At 39.4% G+C, this 15020-nt stretch overlaps 1 protein-coding gene across 1 annotated transcript in view; it reads left to right on the top strand.

Annotated features, from left to right (window-relative positions):
• Positions 1-13442: 13442 nt before the first annotated feature.
• The window catches only part of itga11a (integrin, alpha 11a), a 46086-nt gene continuing 44508 nt past the window's right edge, over positions 13443-15020 (top strand). The window contains exon 1 of the mRNA XM_070961708.1: positions 13443-13599. Within this exon, the coding sequence (XP_070817809.1) occupies positions 13551-13599 (49 nt within the window). The 5' untranslated portion in view covers positions 13443-13550. The remainder of the gene's footprint in view (positions 13600-15020) is intronic.

Here is a 15020-nt window from a genome sequence, read left to right as displayed (position 1 = left end):
CTTTGTCAAGGTCTGATAAAAATGTTCCTCCATTATGTAGCATTAGTAGAGACAGAAAAATAAAAACTGCTACCCTACTCCAGTTCACTCATTTTCTCTTTACACTAGCCCAGCACTATATATTTGGCTCTCATAAAAGTCAGTAAGTAAGGGAAAAACACATTCAAAACACAATTCCCAGAGGATCATTCATTGAACTGAGTGAGTCAGTTTGGCAGACACAGTACATTTAAATATTCCTTTGGTCAGCTCTGTCCCCACCAATGAATATGAAGTGCCTTTTATGTTCATTTGGTTTCCATTTGGGGCCAAGTTGAAGGGTACTGCACTGGCACATGACAAATTTCTGACTTGTTTCTTTCATGGGTCTGCTGTGCCGTAAAGGTGCTGAGGCAGGTACTATGTACATATGTTTTACATAACATAACAGTAACTTATAATTCAGTTATTCAACAAATCTTCAAATCTTTATATCAAAGACATAAAACACAGACACACATATTTATCTTTTAATAACCACCCATGATTAGTGAGTCAGTGACAATGTAAATCATGCCTTTGTATGATGGCTTCAGTGAAAACACCCTTAGGGATTCAATTATTACCAACCTTTTTGACAGAAACCATAATTTGTCTCAAAAATCATCACAACCACATTTAAATCCTTTCAGTCCCTGTCAGAAAAATGAAGGAGCCTTTTTTGGTCTTTTTCTTTGTTTCATTTGGCTAAGGCCATCTTAGTAAGGTGCTTCGATCATCTGTGAAGACGACAGTGTAAGAGAAACACAAGTCCTGTGGATGCAGTTGTGTGGTCTTCCTATCTCAAACGCAACAAGGACAGACAGGCTAGGTCCTAGGCCAGCACTAAGTCCAATGCTCTTTCTTCAATTAGTGAAGCTCCTGACATTGCTTACACAGCTTTTTGGCCAGCCTGAAGTTTTCACTCACAGGCTTTGCACTAACAGGCTACAGCTTATCATAAAAGCACTGGAATGCTATTGAACCTTCTGCAGAAGTCTGCATCCCTTTCAGTGTACTGCCAAAAGTGAAAACAAAGAATCTCGAATCATGTTTGCCTATGCTTGAGGGTCAGAAAGTCGGGTCAGTTACTTGAAAGCTTAAAAATGTCCAAAGAAAATGTATTGTCTTCTAATTACTGTCAGAGTAAGTTCTGGGTGGTTCAGGTATCAAAATCTCATAAAAACTGAGGGATTCGCTACAGTTTTGTGAATTTGTGTCTCTTGTGCTCTTTGACTCTTGTATTCTGGTCTGTTGTTGTATTGTTTATGTCTGACAAATGGCTTGAATCCTAACTTGATTGCGTTCCAAATTTCCTCTTGATTGTGTTTGATTGAGCTGGTAATCAAACTTGGAATTCATGCTAAGACTGATTAGTGCCATCCACCTGAAACCAGTGGCATATTTCTACCACATGAAACAAGTGACACAGTGTTGTTTGATCAGGACATCTCAAGTCATTAGGTACAATTTCCTATAAAAGAGGTATTGGATCACATTATAACTCTGGAGAAGACTCAAGGATATCACAAAGATATTACACAATCAAAAACTTGTTTCAGACAGAGTAATCCTTAATGCATTATTATGTGCGTTCTTGTTATGTATTCATTCTGACTTCATATTTTTTGGAGAACAGAACAGGACATGCTTTCAAAATATGAGTTGATGACCAAAATAAACATTTCAAATAGTTGAAAGTTGCTATCCTCACTGTAGGCTAACAAATGAGAAACTGCTGCTTAGTGGTTGGGAGAGTCTGTTGTTGTTCAGTTACCATGAGGCATTTTTACGAAGAAGATGAAAAGCGTGTGTTTTGTCATTGTGATTAAAACAGTCCATCTGCAGTCTGTTTTGCCTTACGGGGGTGTAGACATCCAGTTCTAATGCTTCATCATGTAGCAGCTAATAGTTCGTCTTCACAGTCACATCTGTGAGGAAACAGCTGGCGTTGGGCACAAGTGTTTGAAGCTGTGAGAGAGAATACAACAGCACTTATTGGGTGAGAGGCCAGCATTTCTTTCTGGTTTGAAGAACAAAAACAATAATTTAATTGTCTAAATCAATGCATTCCTGGGGCCTTTGAAGCAGGCTTTCTCATTATGCATGCAAGTTCTGTTTGTCTAGCAGACAGACATAGACACTGATAAACAGTACATTTTGAGGAAAGTGATGTTCATGTGACTAAAGACATGTAACCAGTGATATAAAAACAGAAGGTGCAGTTTCTGAAACTGAAGACATGTTTGTAACTACAAGTCCTCAGACAGAGAATGGACTCAGTGCTCATGAACTGTGTAATTGAAGGGGGGGGTTCCATCTGTCAACATCCAAAGGAGGCATATTTACCTGTGCCTGGCAGAGGAAGGACGCTCAGCATGCAGCAACCCTGTGCAGCTCTGGACCCTGCTCCTGGCGTCACGCCATCCTCTTACTGTAAATCACAGAGCAGTCGGGGTTGTTGAAAAAGTTTAAAAGTCTGAGTTGGTATTTCCAACTAAACATCTCATTCCTGGACACCAGCTGTTTGGCAGAGTAAAAATGGGGCTCTGGTCAGCTATATATCTTGGTGGTTTTTAGTAAAGGTTGCTGTGCATTTTTTTCCATGGCTCGTTTTCAGATTTTGCTGTGGACGGTATTTGATGTTTATTATATGTTTAATACAGTGTGTCTGGCATGGCTGTGCTGTGTGCACGTTTGTAAGCCTGTATGTGCTGTGTGTTTGGAGCCCACTAAATGTTATGTAGTCCCAGTACTGCCCAGGATATTTTCTGTAATCATATAATGTAATCTAAGTCTGTTCAAATGTTCAAATTCAGATTTGATAATAATAATAATAAAGTATTTTTATAGCATCTTTCATACAGGAAGTGCAGCTCAAAGTGCTTCACAACAAAGAAATCACATGCACTTCACAAGACTTAATGGACATAAAAACAGGGATAAAAAAAAATGTATGTAAAATAAGGAGAATGGAGAACAAAACCCACTTGATAATGATAGTAAGAGTAAGATAGAATAGAGATGAAAATGAAAATTTATCTTCCCTTACATGTTAAGGTGCAATAATTGATTTCATGTGAGATTTGCAAGACATAAACAAGGACTTTAGAGGCCTTTCCCAATATGCTCAACCATTAGCATCTTGAACCCATTGCAATCAAAATGTGGCCAATGTCATTTTAATTCAACACAGAAGCTCTTTCCCATAATTAACCACAGCCAAGACTGTGTGATTTCTTACACATCAGTATTTCCTGTCTGGGACAGCACACATACTAACATTACATTATAGTCAGTAATCAATGTACAGTCCCTCATCACCCGTCATGTTTGTTTACATGTGAGCTATCTTTTATCTTTTTTTCTGTACAAAACTCAGCTTATCTAACTTTCAAGCAGTATGTATCCTGCTTTTGTTTCAATCAGGCCTTAGCACATATGTAATGGTTTAATTTAGTTGATATTTTGAGTTCTTTAGAGCATGTGTTAACCAGAGACCCCACTAACTTTATCAAGCTGTACTCGGCAGTGTTAATAAAGGTGGGGCAAACTCAGATTTATTCTGCCAGTCTGGGGTCCCTGCAACCTTCCGGTCACAAGCCCACTCCTCTAACCTTTAGTGCCATTACTCTTCCCATTCACACATTCATATTTACTTTTCAAATTTTACCCCAGTGTCCAGGGGCCTCTGACTGTCGGGGCCTTGGCTGACCTAAGGGCAAGGCCCCTGGTGATGAGAGGCCTCTTGAACCAGACCTAAAGGCTTAGTCAGTTATCCACCCCCATTGGCACATGACACAAATGCTAACCACACATATATGTAACAAACTAATTGCACATGATGTATTTTTTGTGTCCATAATATACTGAAACTGTTACCTGCTATCTTGGAAAAATATATTTGTCCAGAAGAACCACTGCTACGCATGGAGAATAGTTTCAGTTGTGCTGAGGTAATCATGTTTTCATTTAGTTTTTACAATCTCAGCCTAACCAGTGAAAACAGGTTGTGAGACCTCCACTCTAATCTTGGCAGATGCTTTTAAACACAACGTACAGCACAAATTATAACTGGCTTAGAACCGATTTAGGGCAGACACTTTGTGCTTGCCAAAATAAATGGTTCTTTGAAAAATGCAAACATAGTTAGGGAAACTGAATCTGCATCTGCAAATGAACTGCCGAGCCTGATATGAAAATAAACACAAGGTTTAAACTCTCATTGGAACAGTAGCTGCCAGGGTGTAGAACAACATAAAACACCATCACACATAGACTTTCCCTTTGGAAACATCACACCACAAGATGTGTTGCATTAACCGTTGATGTGTTGTCATAAGGATTGCATTTTAAAAAGTCTGTGTGAGGGACTTAACTCAGTGTTTGAGTGGTCAACCTGCAACAGACAACTGCATATAAGCTTCATGAAACCTAATAATTACAAGCAGAAAATTGTAGACAGTTTGGTTTTCCATTGAGATCCAAGAGGAGGAAAAAAAAGCAGAGTACAGTTTTTCCATCTGTCTCACAATGAATGTAAATGCAAATGCAATGAAACAGGAGTGTGTTCTCCCATGATGAAGACATGACGGAGGCAGATGTTTATGTTAGACCACAGCACGGTATGACCTACAGTAAGTCTCTGTGTGACGACTTTTGAATTATGAGTGACTTGATTTGATATAGGAGTGTGGTGAGTGACTTCAATTCATTTTTGACATTTCTTGTGTGTGTGTGTGTGTGTGTGTGTGTGTGTGTGTGTGTGTCTGTCTGTCTGTCTGTCTGTCTGTCTGTCTGTCTGTCTGTCTGTCCTTGAAAGTAACTCAGCTACAAGAATGTTGTTTGTATAAGATCTAATTATATACTGTATGATACATCTCATATTCAGTGCCACCATTGGAAATGGGGCAGTGGTGACCTAAAGGTTTGAAAAGCGAGCTTGATGGTCACAGTTCCAGCTCTGTAAAGCATACAGGGCTCACCCACCAAAACATAGCCTCGGACAGCTAAAAGCTATCTTAATCATGACGTTGTTAAAAGAAGCAAACGTGAAAGAGCTTTCAGCTCAAACAAGCAAGCATCTTCGATTTGCTTATGGTAAGAAACATTTAATGCTATTGCTAGAGACATTAAAGGGCTTTGGTCTGGCGCATTTGCTAACAGTGTCAGCAAGTTTGCAGTAAATCTTAGCTAGCTAAAAATAATACTGCAGCTTACATTTGAAATGGAATGTTCTTCCTTTATAAAATCTTAGTTGTTGAAAGGGCTCATTTCATATTAAACAGCAACTATATGCATAACTTACTATTTTTCAAAAGTGCCCCCAAATTTTAGTAAATGCCCCAATCTTGAAAGTTGCCCCCCCCCCCTTTTTTTTTTTCATATTTCGACACTGTTCATTGCTATATTGTATCCATTTTCAGGAACCAGACAGGGAAAAATTCTTACTGACATACAGCATATTACTACATCCATGGAAGTAATTTCATATGGGCAGCAAGGCTTTGTGTTTAAGCTGGGTGTCGAGAGACATGGCTTTGCCCTGAATCTGGATGTGTGAGCTTTGCGGCGTTCCATTGTCGTCCATCTTGTGGCGTGTGGCTTTAGTTTCCACATTAGTCTATTTCCCACTATTGCTACTGGCACGACTTAACCTGCACAATGCTCTGCCAGAGATCTGGAAAAGTTAGAATGACTCACTCAAGCTCAGACAGAAACATTTACTTCTCTCATTCTCTGTATGTGGCTCTTTAATATGTTTATTTCCAATATACAATATATTGAGATTTTCCATGCCATTAAACTTGTAATGACATTGTATCAGTTACTGAGTAATTGTTTTACTCTTTGGGAAATTCATGCAGTGGATGTTGTGGTAACAAACACCAGAGAGCTGAAAAGGGAGGAGGCAAGTTAAGCTGATTATTAGCAAAAAAAAAAAACAACATTTCTTGCGACCCCGGTAGATTCATGGATCCTGTGATCACTGTCTCCCATTCATTGAAATAAATGTCTGAAGTACACTAATGTGACAACCACCAGAAATGCTGAAAAGTAAAGTCTTATCCAACAGGTCCAGATTCATTACATTGGGGAGGGGGCAGATGAAGTACAGTAAGCTGACAAAACCACCATCCTGATATAATGTCACCATATAAACCTGTTAAAGCCAATGTGTTACACAAAATATCAATTAGGGGAGTTTAAACTCACTTAATCCATGTTTGAGTATGTTCCTAGCGAGAGGAGAGGGCCTTTGACTCATTCTTTAAATCCGTGTGTTGTAAAATAAACCAAAAAAAAATCCAAAAAGGCTAAAAATCTATGTGGAGCTGCAGATTAGATTTTCATGTTTTCCTCAAGGTGAATGACTCTTTCACATGTGGTGGCTATGGCTCAGAAGATAGTTGTTGTTTTCAAGTGCCTTAACATGCAAGTTCTCCAATGGCCAAAAAGAGCTGGCTCAAAAAATTAACTGAATGGAAGTGTAGGGGATAATCATTAAATTCCCTTCAAATTACACAGTACAAAGTCAGTACAATTTTTAATATTTATCCAAATATGCAGCTGTGATTGCTTGGAGACATTGCCCAAAGCCATGTCAAGTTTAGTACTGTAAGTTTCATTTATATAACCTGTACATCACAAATCACAGTTCGCCTCAAGGAGCTTTACAGTCCGTACAGCATACAGCACCCTCTGTCCTTAGACTCTTTGTTTGAATAGGGAAAAACTCCCTCAAAAAATCCTTTTCGAGGCAGACGGATTTTCCTGAAAAACAAAGTAATTCCTGTCAATCGTCACTTATGTCCCGCAAGAAGTGTGTGGTGGTGTCACTGTCTGCAGACCCTGCCCTCTGCTTGTGTTTTCTTATTTTGCTATGTTTGGGACTTTTCTGGGTGTCAGCCTTTGCTCGGTGGGTATGTTGCCTCCAGCCAATAGCAGTGCACAGGGTGTGAGGGCGGGACCCTGTAAAAATGGGGACCATGTCCCATTATAAGTGCTTTTCCAAGAGGAAACAACAATCTGGGGAGGAGGGGCCAAGTTTGATCATCATGTCAACAAAGTGCAACCGACAAATCCTGCTCATTCTGCTTCTAACAGGAAAAAAACATAAGTGAAGACAATGCGTCCAGGAGGACAATTGAGCAGCTTCAGGTGTCACCCACTAAGTAGCATTTGAGCCGCATTAGTTCCTCTCCACCTTAGAGGCCTGGGAGGAGGACAGGCCACACAAGAGGAGGACAAAATCATTCACACAAAGAGGAGCAACAAACATGCAGAGGGCCAGAGTAGACCTCAGTTGTGCTTGTGTATCCGTGCCAGGCTTGTTAGACTAGTTTATGGTAACTTCTTGCCTTCTGTCTCATGCATCTTGGGACAGGCTTCAGTTCTATTTGACCCTGAAAGGAATAATTAGCAAAAGAAAATGAATGATGGAACTGTAGAATTATTGGTCAGGTGTCTATTTTTCAGCCAACTCTGTATATTTACCACCAAATTAACAGAAGCTCAGCATAAAGCTCTGCTTTTCCTATTTAAGATACCACAGTGACTTGCACATAATGATATGTGGGATGTATTACGTTTTTCCACTTCAGCTTAGCTGTGGGTGGACGGTCTTTGAATCTTAAAACCATAGATCTCAGGTTGAGTTTACGTCTGTCATAGACTGTTTACTCTAAATGCCATCTTTAGAAAACATCTGCACAAAAAAACGAAGCATAACCGAAGCAACGACTTTCAGTTTAACACACAAACACACAGAAAAAGATCCTTTCTATGTTTATTTAGTCATCACAGTATAATTTTGCTTATAGGTGGAGTATACACATCACTTTCCTGCAGCAGAGGAATATTATGCCACATGCATACTCACAACATACAGTACAACAGCAAGAAAGGCTTCAAGATACACAGTAACCACAAAAAATAATTTAAAAAAGACGGTTTGCATTCTGTAGAGTTACAGGATTTCTGCATGGCAGCCTAAAAACCACTGAATTCCTCCCGGCCTGCATTCTGTCACTCAAGTTCTCCTCATCCAAATCTGCTCCCATTGCCTTGAATTTTACTGCTTTTCTATTGGTTGACCATCTCTTCTCATTCCCGAAAGATGTTTTTACACATTTGGTGAAACAAAAGCCCTGGCCTTAAATCATGAAAACAGCCTAACACTGTGTATTTTTGTATTGTAAAACAGTATGTTTATGTAACAGCAGTGGAAATTAACAAGGTGGATCTACTCAAATATGTAATTTAAATAGAAATTTGAGTTACTGGAGTATCTCCATTTTGTGCTACTTCATGTTTTTTCTTAAAAAACAGTTCAAAGGGGAAAATCAGTCTGTTTATACATCTGAAAACTAGAGGTACTAGTTTTCATACCAAATATTTTGTAAACATTTTTAATTGTTACAGATTTAATACTCAAACATGTGTTACGTTATTAAAAGTTGTTCCACTTGTGACATCTACAACATTAAAGTGCTGCTTATTCATTAATGGATTAATAATTTAAAGTAACACTCTGAAGGGTCTCCTTCAGTATACTGGTTATTTGTAGTAATGGTGTATTAATATTCTTTGTCATAGGACATTTTGTTGCTTTTGCTTGAATAACAGATATGACTACCTCTTCCGTCTCTGAACATTTGTCCAGTTAGCCTATTTTCATATTGAAATAAGTGAAAATACATGTTGCATCAGATAAACAATTACACCAGAAGACAGAAATGCTAACCTGTGGTTTTGAACTGACAATTTAGAGTTCTTTCTACATAGATAATAGATGGTATTTTGATTGGTTCATGTATTGTACAGTATATTATGCTTGACAGAGAACTCTGCAAGAACTTCCTGTAGATGACCTCCCAACACGTCCACAGGTTAATGCTTTATGCAGGGCTACTTGTTGGAACTGTGTAGTAATCGCTCCCTGCCGTCCCTGCAGCAGATGATACAGGGCCAAAAAACGAGCTGCTGGAACAGCAACGTGTTTCAAAAAGCTCCTTGGAGAACTTTGAGTGTGTGCTCTGTTGCTCTAAAAACCATTCATTGTTTCATGCTGCCCCTGCCTTACTTGGCTGTGATTTGTGGAAAGTAACATCTCCACGGGCAATAAGCTTCAACATGTACAGCTTCATGTTTGAAGAACAATTTCCAAGAAAAATCTTATTCAGAAACAGAGAACTGGAGATGACTTCTGACAACAGGATTTGGGACTGTGGTCATAAGACTGCATATGGAACTTCAAACGAGGGCTTCACACCCAGATCTGAGCTTCTGAATCTGTCCTCCCAGTTGGTTTGTCTTTTTGAGTCAAAAGGTGAACACTCCCTCGCATTGTTTTGTTGCTTCAGATCCCATGCACTTTTGGGTCCATCCTCTGAGGAAGATATGAAAGAGAAGCAGAGAAGAGAGAGATATAGCTTTCTCAATTCTCAAGGAAACTGAAAAGCCTGTATGCCTGCTTACCTTTAGTATCAGAGGCCATTGATTATTGGCAGGTTTTGGTCAGGAAAAGTATGTCCTTTTGCTCTAAGTTGTGTTCATAGACATCATTACTTGTATCTGTTCAAAGGGAAAAAAGGTCAACCTTAATCGAGTAGAATTGGGTATTAGCTGTGTATTTGTCAGCTTGATTTGATGTTTTTCCAGCCCCCTAGTGGCCATAAATCAATTTGTGCATTTTTGAAGAGCTTCTTAAAAAGTGCTTGTGTTTCTGGGAAAGATTTTGTGTCCACAACTGTCAAAATTCCAATTCCGAGGCCACTCCGTCATAAATAGAATTACAACGCACACACCACATCAATTTGGAAAGCATTTGTGAAAACAGTCAGATTTAAATATAGTCCTCAAAATTGGAATGGCACTTTAAAAACTTGCACCATTAAACTCTTACCTTTGCTGGTGAGCTAATGCTTAAGTATTGATGCCTCAGGAAGAGGCAGTTCAGAAGCAGCAGAATAAAAGCCCCAGAGACCAGACTTGGAGGTCTCAAACTTGACAACATTATGATATGTGATAGATGCTGGGTCTCAACATGAGGCACGCACCCGGCCTGAACTCTAATGGGAGTTGGCTCTTTGCGTCTTTACGTCTTATCCCAGAGGACTTGTCTTGTGTCTGGCCAAGGCTCCCGTTCTAGCCTGAGGAGACAGCCATATATTGCACACAAACAGATAATCCTGGGGTGATTGAGGTAATTGCTTGCAGTTGTGGTATGGTGTGAGAGAGGGCCCTGAAAAGGTGAGGTAAGTGCAGCTCCTGTTCAGTATTGATTTCTGGCTGCAGCTCACAGTGGGACTCTCGATGGCTTATATGGTCTGGAGGAGGGAAAAAGAATAGGATTTCTAAACCCAATTTTTCACACTCCGTTTAGATCTGGTCCCCCTAACCTCAGTCCCCCGTTACTGACAGTAAGCTAAATATCTACATGGCAATTTAGGTTAGCAGCAAAGCGCTGGGGAGAATTGCCCACCAACCCCCTCTGGTCTTGAAACTCTGACAAAAAGAGTCCAACTCTAACTGCCTTCATTCAGAGCACCAGACCTAAATCTTAATTGTAGGTTCCTCTCCGATCTATCATTTGTCTTACAAGCTGACAGTGGGAGATTCTTGAGCTATGAGTTTGTACCCACAATACTGGATGAAACAATTATTGTTATGAAACTTTGCATGTTCATGGTGAACTTTTTTATGTTATAATGACTGCCAAACCCCTATAACTTCTCGATTTCCCCTCCAATTTAGGAATGTTTTTTTTCCGATGGAGTTTGATGGGCTAGGAATGCTGCCTTTTAAAACGTTTCCTTGTTGTATTGTCTTGTTAGTCTGCCTGAGGGAATTACACTCATGATGTAACGTGGTATACCATGTAGACTTGCTTTTGCTTTAAAACAATATAATGTCAGCAGGAAGGACAACATGTCAGTGTCATGTAGATGCTTTTATAGTTTAAGACAGAAGAAAAGTCCCAACGTCAAAGGCAGATGTACTGCGTCCAACCACGGAGTATCACTTACTTTCACTCACTGAAGGCAGTAACTCATTTCATGAATCCTGCCCATTGATATTTACATCTGCAGTGCTGTGAACATTTTCAGACACCAGCAGCACGCACAGGGCTTAATTTCCTGCCTTGAAAGAAACAAGGGGGGCAGCAGTCTACTGAGGAGAAGTGATGAAGGAGGAAAAAATCCAATGAGCTTTTAAGCACTTTCAGTTAAGCCATGCCTTGTTTCTTTCTTGTTTTTGAAGGCTTGGTTATCCTAAGTCATTTAAGCACAAACAACGGCTTGATCTGCGGTTGCTCTGTGTTAAAAAGTAAAAGGGATCGTGATTGTAAACCAAGAGGAAGTGTCTGTTGGAGCCAAAGATGTATATTTGTCAGTTTGACAGATTTTCAGATAGACAGCTGCTCACAGGACGGATATCAGAGCTGGATATGTGATAAACTCATTATGTATACCTCCATGATGAGTTTCACAGGCACCTCACAGTCTCACATGGGCTGTTTGACCGCCCGTCTGCTTAGATACTCATGGAAAGATGTACAGTACACCTATTTTGAAGGCTACTTATTCTTACTTCAAAACTTTTTCATTCATCACTCCCTGTAAAGCCTCACCTCTTGGCTCCTGTAATATATTTTCCTATTAAACTGGAGTATCCTGTCATTTTGACTTTATAAAATCAAAGACAAAACACTAACACAATCTATGTTATTTCAGCAGGGATTTACACTCTATCCAGCATAGTTCCTGCAAATTGAAATTCAGTTTAATTGTAATTTATTCATAAAGCACCTTAAACCAATAACTGATTTTTATTTTTTATTTTTTTTTGGCCACTTGGGGGCAGCAGCACAAGCTGTGAACACAGCACTAACATGTTATCAGCTTTTAGTTGATATGACAACATGAGTTAAAAAATAGTTGCTTATTTATACATCTAGCAGTTACAGAGGAATGCTAGCATTGTTGAATATCACAAATTTAAGCACAGTTTCATTTTACTTTTAGCTCTGTTTGTTATTTATCAACTGTGACTCACTGTCTGTCTGCCATAGCTTACAGTAAATTTTGAGAACTTGTTCTGTGGAAACACAGGCATCCTGTGGCCGAAAATGGCACTGTAAATTGCAGAGTCGGGTGGGTCCATTGCCAGCACCTTTCATTAAAACACAGTCCAACATGACTTACATAAAAGAAAACAGGAATTAATATGTTCATAAAATAGATCTCAAGAATATTGGTAGTATGACCAATAGCAACACTACAAGTACAAGTACCAATAGTAGTAATGACGCTATTCTTGTAGTTTTAGTGTTGATACAAAACACACAAAATGGTTACATTACACTAATGAACATAAAAAATCATGGCCTGGTATCAGTGGCCTCAAATCTGTCACAGATGTTCACATAAATTAGAAAACTGCTTCACATGTACAAAGCTACAGTGCAAGTGGTTTGTTAAGCCGGAGTCGATGTATTTTCTTCGAACATGGCCTCACTCATTGTCAATGTGAAAATCATTTTCCAAACCGTTGTGAAAAAGAGGCCTATGTAAAGAAAAGATGTGCATTTATGTGACACACAGTGGTTAAGCAGTGAATTGGACTAGGTGACCACAAATGGATTTCAGGAGAGCTTATGTACACAAACTATGTCTTATTACGTAAGTGGGATCATTATAAGTTATGTAGTTGGGACTGGATGGTTCAACTGCAAGGGTATGAGGTAACATACAAACCCCACATTTGCGTTCCACTGTTAATACACTGGTTAGTTTGTGGTTGTGCCATGATGATAGCATTTGTGGTGCATAGCTTGAGTCTGACAGAGGACGTTTTAGGCGTGTAATGAGAAAAGGTTTGGCAGCGGCACTGATCAACTATATATTACTTTAGATTCACTTTTGAAATATCTTTGTAAATGTATGTGATCATGGTATAATTGTGTCTTGCATCTGTCTGTGTCTGCATGTGCCCCTCCATGACTTTCAGTTGCTGGTTCATTATCTATCAAGAGACTCTGCTGTCTTCCAATCTATAGCGAAGCAAATATCAGACTTTTCCATTAAATGAAATGAGTGTACGTGTCCTACTTGTACAACTCTGATTCACCAATTTTTATTTCATTTGTTCCACATGAACAACATCTTGAGCTGTAGTGAAAAGATTAACTTAATTCTTTGACACTGGAACAGCTAAAAACCTCATTTTGCCCAAAGATAAGCCATTTGAGAGTATCCATCCACTCAAACTGAGTTCAGTGAGTGTGTGAGCGACAGAGTATCCCTGCCTGCTGTGTCAGAGTGGACCTCCGCCTCCTCCTCCTTCAGTCCCCTCCTACTTCCCCAAGATATAGGCAGCGCTTTAACTTAGACTGAGAGTCGATCAGAGTGGAACTTTAACTGTGCCTGCTGCCAGTGGGTCTCTTTGCCTCAGCCCATCGCATACACACTCACAGCAGGCATCACTCACACACACGCATACACATACACACTTGCACCGGCAAACATATGGAGTACTACCGCTTCATCCTGCTCTGGATCTGCAGCCAGCAGTTAGGTGAGTGAAAGGTGTTTATGCATGTATGTGTGTTATTGTTATTGTAAGTGTGCGTGTGTGTCATATGCATCCTTGCATGCTTGTGTTACACTCATGCATGAATCTTTCTTCATTTAGCTTTGCAATATAATAATGGCGCTCTAATTGTTGGTTATACTTTGACCCGTTCCAACAACAACTGGAAACTTTGAGACTGCTGCTCTTAAAGGTTTTTCAAAAAGCTACATCACATATCTATTTGTGAGCATTTTAAGATTTAATTTCCAACCTCATTGAAAATCCACATGTGCACAAATACTCTTTACTTGAAGAACAATAATATCTGAATATCTGAAGTGAATGAATGGCTGTCTGTGTGAATGACATCATAACCTGACATCTTGACCCACTATCATGGTAAGAGACAGGAAGGCCAAGCTCAATGGCTTTGCTGAAGGATATATTGTCCTCGTCAGGTCTGTAGAGGTGCTGTGTCTCATTTGAAGCAGGCATGTTCTCACAAATGAAAGTTGATTCTATCTTTTCACAGTCAAGTTTCCAGTGAGGGAAGAGTTTTTGGTGCTGAGCCAGAACTGTGGTCAATTACCAGTGAAATCACTGTAGCGGTAACACATCTAGACAGGACGACATGGAGAGAAAGAGTGAAAAAAGACTTGAGAAGCATGCATATGGTTTTTTTTTCAAGGCCAACCATTCAATATGTCGCATAAATTAATATGCAATTGCCATAAGTACAAGTAAAGCTAATGAAACGTAATGCACCCTTTGACTATACTGTGAAACCTTAAAGACAGATGCAGTGCACAGAAAAACTTTGAGCTCAGCAACCACATTATTTAAACACACTGTGTGCTGGCCAATGTTTCCATAAAATACTGCGCATGTTGTCACCATGGCTCGACATGAATATTATGTTTTTCCAGTTGTTTGCAACAATGAATTCACTCCTTAGTACTGACGAAGAAACTTTGAGGTCTGCAAGAATTTTTGAAAAGAAATTAATTAATCTTTGATTTAAAACATTCTATAAATAAGACAAAAGTTAGGAGTGTAGGAAAGGAAATTGCCACTGTAAATATCTGGTTTAATTTTGGAATTTGTTGGAACCAAGTTTTGGACTGATGCCACAGTGAGGGAGACACTGACCTTGTAGCTGGAGTCTGCGGAGAAAGATTTGATGCTGGCTGTGGTGTGGGATGTTTTGGCAGGCACATAAGAAGGAGGCAGCATTTTAATCTGCTGTTTGTGGAATCCTGGGACTTCTGAACCGATGATCCCATCCAGATTCTTTGAGTAAGGCCATCTCATATAGAAGTCTAGTCTATGTCAGATGGAAACAGTGGGTTCCATTTGCATCGAGAAACTACCATTTTACATATACTTGAAAATCAAACCTACATTTAATTTTTTTCCCAATAGAA

The sequence above is a fragment of the Chaetodon trifascialis genome, chromosome 1, assembly GCF_039877785.1.
Source record: "Chaetodon trifascialis isolate fChaTrf1 chromosome 1, fChaTrf1.hap1, whole genome shotgun sequence".
Taxonomy (NCBI): Eukaryota; Metazoa; Chordata; class Actinopteri; order Chaetodontiformes; family Chaetodontidae; genus Chaetodon; species Chaetodon trifascialis.
This window is presented reverse-complemented; position numbering and strand designations above follow the sequence as displayed.